General features: G+C 47.3%; 1 protein-coding gene across 3 annotated transcripts in view; it reads right to left on the bottom strand.

Annotated features, from left to right (window-relative positions):
* Positions 1-360: 360 nt before the first annotated feature.
* Positions 361-8,188, bottom strand: part of CHST11 (carbohydrate sulfotransferase 11) — a 278,390-nt gene continuing 270,562 nt past the window's right edge. For all 3 annotated transcript variants that reach the window (XM_011220056.3, XM_002915463.4, XM_034644206.1), the window contains one exon: positions 361-4,346. In XM_011220056.3, coding sequence (XP_011218358.1) covers positions 3,492-4,346 — 855 coding nt within the window. In that variant the 3' untranslated portion in view covers positions 361-3,491. The remainder of the gene's footprint in view (positions 4,347-8,188) is intronic.

Genomic DNA, 8,188 nt, shown 5'->3' with positions numbered 1-8,188 from the left:
GCTACCAGGAGGGTGGAGCTCACCCGGTGGACAGGGAGGAAGGAAGGTCCCCTCCGAGACACCATAGGTCAACAGACTGCCTTTCTTCCCAGACCAGCTGGGGAGGCGGGGGGGGGGGACATGTAGGGGGGCTCCAGAGAAGCTGCAGGAATTCAAACCCTGTGGCTAAAATTCTAGAATCTTCCAACCAAAGGGATAGGTTAAGCAGGAATGTCCTTGTAAATACTACCCTAACTGTACCTGGTTTTGAAAACACAGCAGCACCTTTGAAAAGTGGCTTGGAGGTGGGACACCTGCCTGTACTTTTCTCCAGCGAAGCATGCAATGAAAAGCGTTTTGAAACAGTTTTCTTTAAAAAACAAAAAAACCACACACAAGCTTTTGCTTCCCAGGCACATTTTTACCCATGGATTCTTTTACACTAAGGACACAGAATACTTCCTACATTCTGCAGAACAGTTGACTCAGGTTTTTTTTTTTTTTAAGTTTTTATGCCATTAGAAAATAAAATGTGAACACAAAACAAAACACAAAGAGAAAGTCCCTCATTGCAGAACTACACTGATGTCTTGTCCCCTGAAGGACAGTCTTTCTCGCTTGAAAGAAGAAAGATCAAAGGCAGTACTCTGCACACTGCACGGGTGAGCTCACCCGACCCAACAAAGATGGTGGTGGGAACACAGAGCTTGGGAAATCTATGGGAATTTCCAATGGAAACCAAAAGCACATGGTGGACAATCCCAAACTCTGGAATTGAAGAAGCACTCCTCAAGGGTTGAGCTCCCTCTGTGTCCATTGAGCAACGTAAGGCTTGAGGAGTAGGGAGACTACTCTGTGGCCTTATGTCCTCCCCTCCCCTCTTCTGTCCACACCACCCAAGACCATCCCTTGCTCCCTTCGGGAGGGATGGAATCATTGCCCAGGGTAGCATCCAGGACTAAAACCATTGCACTTAAGTAAAAGTTTAATTCATTTGATAAAGTACCTCTGTTATAAGCCAGATAGGGATGGATTGGTACTGTTTTATTGTTTTGTTCTGGAGAAGGGTCAGGGAATTCGTTTTATCCTTGACGACCTCAGATATGCTAAATGGACCTAACCAAAGTATATTCTGTGGAACATCTCTGTGAGATCTGCAAAATAGAGTATCCTGGTCACATAAGTTCAGGAAATGTTACCAACTCAATGATGCCTTTAGGGGTTCATAACGCACAGCGTACATCCAAGGCTCTGAAAAGTCCTATAGAAAGGAAAGTGACTTAACTTTGTTTCCCAAGGATATTTGACCTCAAAATGCTTTTTTTTCTTTTTTTTTTTTTTTGCATCACGCTAACTTCACATCTCCTAGAACCTTTGTTCTGTGGCGCACATATCAGGAAATGCTGGACAATGTTTCATTAGCAGAAGCCCTATTTCTGAGGACAGTGTTCCCTGTCTGGAAACAGGGCCCAGACTCCCAATTCCAGGGACAGCTGAGGTCTGTCACTCTATTCAGTACAACCACGGTGTACATCTCTGTCCGTGGAGGGCACAATCTCTGTGCCCTTCACAAAGGGGAGAGAGCTTGGAAGAAGGTACAGAACATTTTATAAAAAGCTCTGGCCACCCTCTCCAGTGCACACCTCACTCACATTCAATAAAATCACATTCTCAGTGAGATGTGGCAGCTGCTGCAGAGCTGGCTGTGAGCTTTACAACACACTTTTAATAGTTTCTGTGAATAAATTATTCATTTTTGTTTGTTTAGAATAGTCTCACCCCTTTGCTATATACTGCACCAAAAACGAAACAAAAAGCAAAACTTCCCCACACCCCATCCCACCCCACCCCTATTATTAGAACTATAATAATTATTATATACAGGGTCCGCTACCAACTCATTCACTAGTTGTAAAAGGGATGTGGCTCAAACTTCAACCGGGGCATCGAAATGGCTGGAAATGAGAAGCGTGTGCAGATGGTAATTAGCAAGGAACAGGAAGTGGAATGTTTCCAACCTTCCGGAGGAAAGGGGGCATGGATTACAGTCGTAGAAGGCTTTCCTTGCTGCTCATGTGTGGTGCTCGCCAAGATCCTGTTGGTCTCAGCCTCTGGAGGACTTGGGTGGGGTATGCGCGTGCGTGTGTACGGGTGGTCCAACCTCGGACCTTCACCAGGGGAGAAATGCCAGACCATTCCAAATCCCAAATGTAGGAGGCCTGCCACTGCCCCTCACTCTCGCACATGGCAAAGAAGAGGGAACTTCTCCACGCGGAGGCGTGGGTGCTGGGCTAACGGGTCAGGAAGAGGCACTTGGCCAATGACCCCCTTCCTTCCACTGAGCGGACATTGCTAATCGGTCACAGCCCCCTGCGTGCTGTGCCTGGCAAATCTGGGGCTCAAAGGCAGATGCCGCCAAAACGACAGAGTGTGCAACACGATGGGAAACACTTTGTCTTCTCTTGTGTTGGGTGATGAGCCTGGATTACTCACCAAGTTAAGTGGTCTAAGTGTGTGGTTTTCAAACTTGGGCTAGAGAAAAATGCAAGTTTGTAGGGGTCATGGACCTTTTGGGTGGTTCAAAATGGCCCAAACCCCATGAATATGAGAGGGTTTGCTAATTGTTGAGCTGGATACTGTGTCCACATAAAGCTTCTTGAGGGCCAAGACTACTGGTTTTGTTCGATGCTCTGTCCGCAGGGCCTACAATTCGGCCCGGCACATAGTAGTTGCTCAATAAATACTTGTTGACTGTAAAGCAAAGCCACTTCACCATCACAACCGGGACTGCCAGTTAAACATTGCTGTAGAAAAGCCTATTCTATCAGACTGCTAATTCTGGTGAAAAAGGAAAACAAAAACAAAAACGAAACTACAATCAGCTCTTCTCCTTGGGTTAAAAAAAAAAAATCTTTTTTTTTTTTTTAAAGCACAAGGGACTCTTGGGTTGCTTGGAATCTGTTTGGAATCAGTCCCTTGCAAAGGTGCCTCTTTCTATTTATTTCTCACGGATTTCCAAGAAGCACGGCATCGACAGACATCACAATGGTTGTTACCACACAGTTAACTCGACGAGCGGTTAGGGAGGAGAATATTCATGCCCCGGAATGAGCTGTAGCAAGCACAGAACAAAAACACATTTCTTCTGCAAAGACATTAGAATCTTGCTGCCACAGCAAGAAATCTATACAGAGACCATGTTTAAATAACTATAAATAATATTAATTAGAATTTATGGGATGCACAATTTATGGAATTCACCAGAGCACAAGGAAACCTTTGAGACAGTGTTGCAGGTATTTACGTCTACACACAAGGACACCCATCCCATTCCCCTGCAAAGACAGCCGTCCTTCCCTACTAAGGATTTTAAATAATTCTCACCATGCTGCTCGCAGCATCATCCCCAAAGAAATATTACTTTACAAAATAACCCAATATCCATATAATTTCTTTTGACAAATAAAAATCTTAAATTAAAAAGCACGATCCTCGCCCTCTCCCCACCCCCTTTATTCCAATTTCAGGTAGCTTGGCACTGAGTAATTGAACATTAAAAAATCAAGTTTGTAGACTTCGTACAGCTGCGTTTGGTGCTCCGAGCTGATGTTCTGGAAGAACTCTGTGGTCATTTCGTCAGTAGTTCTCGTAGACTTGGCATAGGTGGGGAACTTCAGGTAGCTGCCCACGCCTGCCAGCCGCAGGACGTAGTTCGAGTCCTCCTCCAGCGTCTCGTACTTGCCCACGAGGTCGTAGTGGATGTGGCACGGGTGGCAGAGCGAGTGCACGGTCTGCCAGTGCTCGTTGAAGGGCTCCTCGCGCTGCGTGTGCGGGTCGATGAGATAGGCCACGAACTCCTCGAAGCGCACGTCGTCGCCCCTGCGCAGCGCCTCCTGCGTGGCGTTCTTGCGCTGCCGACGGACGATCTTGGTGCCGTAGCGCTTGTGGAAGGACGTGTTGTACTTCTGCGTGAACTTGTTGCGGTAGGCCGACACCAGGCGCTCGAAGGGCTCGCGCACGAACAGGAACTTCAGGTAGCTCTTCAAGCGGTGGTTGATCTCGGGGATGCTGTACTGGTTGAGCGTCTTGAGGTTGGCCGACACGTGCGCCTCGTTGGCCGGGATCTCCATGGGGTCGCTGTACTTGCCCCGCCCGCTGAGCACCATCATGAGCCGCTTCCAGTTGGTGCACGCCACCTTGGGCACGTAGCAGTAGATGAGCTCGTGGTCCTCGTCCACCACCAGGTGCTTCAGGTCGCTGGGCGTCAGCACCCGCCGCTTGCGGCTCAGGGCGCTGTTGGCGCGGCAGGTGTCTGTGACCTGGTCGCGCCTCATCTGGTGCAGGACGGCAGTGTTCGAGAGCTCCAGCTGCAGAGGGGACACAAGAGGAGACACGCGTTCAGCACGGGCGCGGGAGGTGTGCCCTGGGGCAGCGTCCACAACCGCCTCGGCCAGCGCACGCCCTGGCACCGCCGGCCGACCCCCGAAAGGGCCGGTCTCCCTTCCTAGCCTCCACCAGCTGCCTCCCCTCTTTCGGTTCTTTGTTCCACCATGAGTCCTTTGTGGAGTAACGATCGACTCCGCCGCTTACGCAGCCCCCCTCTACCAGCCTGGCACTTTAGTAGAGCTTCACGTCCGCTGTGTTCCTTCTCTCTGGACAACCGCCTAGAGACGAGGCTGACTGAACAGTATCAAGGCCCCGCCGTGGCTGGGTAGTGTGCTGCCAGGCACTGGGGCGGGGGTCATACAAAATACGAGAAAGTAACTACCCTCATGGAGCTGACAGTCTAGCTGGAAAGAGGGAACCGAGTTGCAGAGAGGTTAAGTTACTAGCTTGAGATCACACAGCGAGTGAGCAAAGGACCCCCTGTTCAAACTCAGGTCCTCCTGGCACCAAGGTGGCTCACTTTGCACTCTACCCTGAGGTCCAGAACCCCCATGTTCCTGACTGAAGCGTGGGGAGTCTGGCATTTGATCGATCTACTTTGAAGCAAGGGACGCAATTTCTCTGCAAGGCTATCACTGTGAACGTCTGCTGCTTTGTGCTGCTTCTGCTGCTAGTGCCTTGATGTCCCTCTGGGAACCCACTTTCCTCCATTCCCAGCTCCTTTTCCCTCTCAAGCAGCTGCGTTGTGAGAATGGCAGCCTGGAGCTTGGGGACAGGGAGCAGGGCCACCATGCCGGGAGAGCTAGACTGGGAAGGAAGGGTGCAAAGAAAGAGAAGACAGAGGGACGTCCTCCCAGTGACATCACCTGGTCCATATGTTGCTGAAACCAGACCTCTCAACTCCTGGGCTTTCATTACATTAGTCAGTACGCTGGCTTTGGTGCATAACCCATTGTTCGGAACCCACATATATGGGCGCTGGCATTTTCTCCCCTAGAGCTTTTCTTCTCTGCCCTAGTCATCCATTGATGTATCCGCTCAAACCTCCGTCCAGATCTCACAGTGTACAGGGCACTCAGCTCAGCACCCTTGGGAGCTAAAACATTTTCCTAAAGGGCTCACAGTCAAGGAGGCATCAGACCAGAGAGCTGGTGGCCTCAAAAGGGCCCAAAGGGAAGATGAGTGTGCTCCTCTAAATTCTAGGAACAAACTTTTCTCCTCAAAGGCCAGTCACTCCTCATGGGAGCCAGTCCTCACAGTCCTCCTGGAGTAGGACACGGGACACCTCAGTGCCCTGCTGTGCTAACAACCCTGTCGTTGCTGCTTAATGCCATCCCTCCATCTACCCGCCTGAATGGGCAACGTGGCTCTACTTTTAAATATCAAAGATGGATATTAATTATTGTTAAAGCTGTAGGGAAACTGGGGCAGCAGAGCTATGGAATAGCCAGTCTGGTGCTGTAAAGGACATGGTGTCCTGGTGGTTTCCCTGCCCTGAGAACAGACCCCGTCCGAGCACTTGTCTGTGACGTCTCCGTAGTCCTGCGCCAGCCCACTTTCCAGTCCCGGTCCTCCTCCCCCGTTCAGAACTAAAGGGAGCTCCAGGGAAATCAATGATTCACCCTTTGTTTTTTAATTAAAAAAATTTTTAATCCCAAATAGTGATCATACAGTGGTATATGAGTTTCAGATGTACAATATATTGATTCAGTAACTCCATACTGACTCAGTGCTCATCATAAGTGTACTTTTTTTTTTTTAAAGATTTTATTTGACAGAGAGACAGCCAGCAAGAGAGGGAACACAAGCAGGGGGAGTGGGAGAGGAAGAAGCAGGCTCCCAGCAGAGGAGCCCGATGTGGGACTCTATCCCTTAACGCTGGGATCACGCCCTGAGCCGAAGGCAGCCGCTTAACGACTGCGCTACCCAGGCGCCCCCCATAAGTGTACTCTTAATCCCCTTCCCCTGTCTCACTCCCCACGCCACCTCCCCTCTGGTGACCACCAGTTCTCTATATTTGAGAATGTGTTTGCCTCTTTTTTTTGTTTTGTTTCTTAAGTCCCACATATGGGTGAAATCATATGGTATTTGTCTTTCTCTGATTTCTTTCATTTAGCATAATACCCTCTAGATCCAGCCGTGTTGTTGCAAATGGCAAGATTTCATCCTTGAAAAATTCCGGTGTGTGTGTGTGTGTGTGTGTGTGTGTGTGTGTGTGTATCACATCTTCTTTATCCATTCATCTATCTTTAGACACTTAGGCTGCTTCCATATCTTGGCTATTGTAAGTAATGCTGCAGTAAACACAGGGGAGCATGTATCTTTCTGAATTAGCGTTTTCCTATTCTTTGGGTAAACACCCGGCACTGCGATTACTGGAGCCCGTGCTAATTCTGCTTTTAATTTTTTGAGTAACTTCCCTACTGTTTTCCACAGTGGCAGCACCAGTTTGCATTCCCACCCACAGTGCACGAGGGTTCCTTTTTCTCCACATCCTCGCCAACACTTGTTGTTTCTTGTGATTTTAGCGATTGACAGGTGTGAGGTGATATGTCACTGTGGTTTTGATTTGCATGTCCCAGATGGTGAGTGATGTTGAGCCTCTTTTCAAGTGTCTGTTGGCCATCTGTGCGTCTTCTTTGGAGAAATGTCTGTTCATGTTTCCTGTCCACTTTTAAGTGGATGATTTGATTTTTTGGTGGTGCGTTGTAGAAATTCTTCATGTATTTTGGATATTAACCCCTTATCGGATATGTCATTTGCACATGTCTTCTCCCATTCAGTAGGTTGTCTTTTCGTTTTGTTGTTTCCTTTGCTGTACAAAGTTTTTTTTTCCCCCTCTAGTCCCCAAAATGTATTTTGGCATTTGTTTCCCTTGCCTTAGGAGACATATCTAGAAAAAAAGTTGCTATGGCTGATGTCCGAGAGATTACTGCCTGTGCTCTGTTCTAGGATTCTTATGGCTTCGGGTCTCATTTTGGTCTTTCATCCATTTTGAGTTTATTTTTGTGTATGGTGGGAGAAAGTGGTCCCGTTTCATTTTTTGCATGTAGCTGTCCAGTTTTCCCAACACTATTTGTTGAAGAGACCATCCTTCCCATTATATATTCTGGCCTCCCTTGTCATAGACTAATTGAACAAATAATTGTGGGTTTATTTCTGGGCTACGTGTCTCCTTTTGTGTCAGCTTTGATTACTGCAGCTTTGTGGTATATCTTGAAACCTGGGATTCTGATGCCTCCAGTTTTGTTCTTTTTCAAGACTGCTTTGGCTACTCAGGGTCTTTTGTGGTTCCATACACACCATAGGATTATTGGTTCTAGTTCTGTGAAAAATTGTTATTTTGATAAGGATTGTATCGAATCCGTAGATTGCTTTGGGTAATATGGACATTTTAACAATATTTGTTCTAATCCATGAGCACGAAGTATCTTTCCAATTGTTTGTCATCCTCAATTTCTCTCACCAGTGTTTTGTAGTTTCTAGAGTATAGGTCTTTGACTTCTTTGGTTAGGTCTATTCCTAGATATTTTATTCTTTTGGGTGCAGTTTTAAGTCGGATTGTTTTCTTAGTTTCTCTTTCTGCCACTTCATTATTGGTGTATAGAGATGCAACATATTTCTATATGAATATATTGATTTTGTATCCTAAAACTTTCCTGAATTCATCAGTTCCAGTAGGTTTTTGGTGGAGTCTTAAGGGTTTTCTATATATACCATCATGTCATCTGCAGAGACTGAAAGGTTTACTTCTTCTTTACTAATGTGGATGCCTTTTATTTCCTTCCCCTGTCTGATTGCTGGGACTAACACTTCCAGTACT

The sequence above is a fragment of the Ailuropoda melanoleuca genome, chromosome 15, assembly GCF_002007445.2.
Source record: "Ailuropoda melanoleuca isolate Jingjing chromosome 15, ASM200744v2, whole genome shotgun sequence".
Lineage (NCBI taxonomy): Eukaryota > Metazoa > Chordata > Mammalia > Carnivora > Ursidae > Ailuropoda > Ailuropoda melanoleuca.
This window is presented reverse-complemented; position numbering and strand designations above follow the sequence as displayed.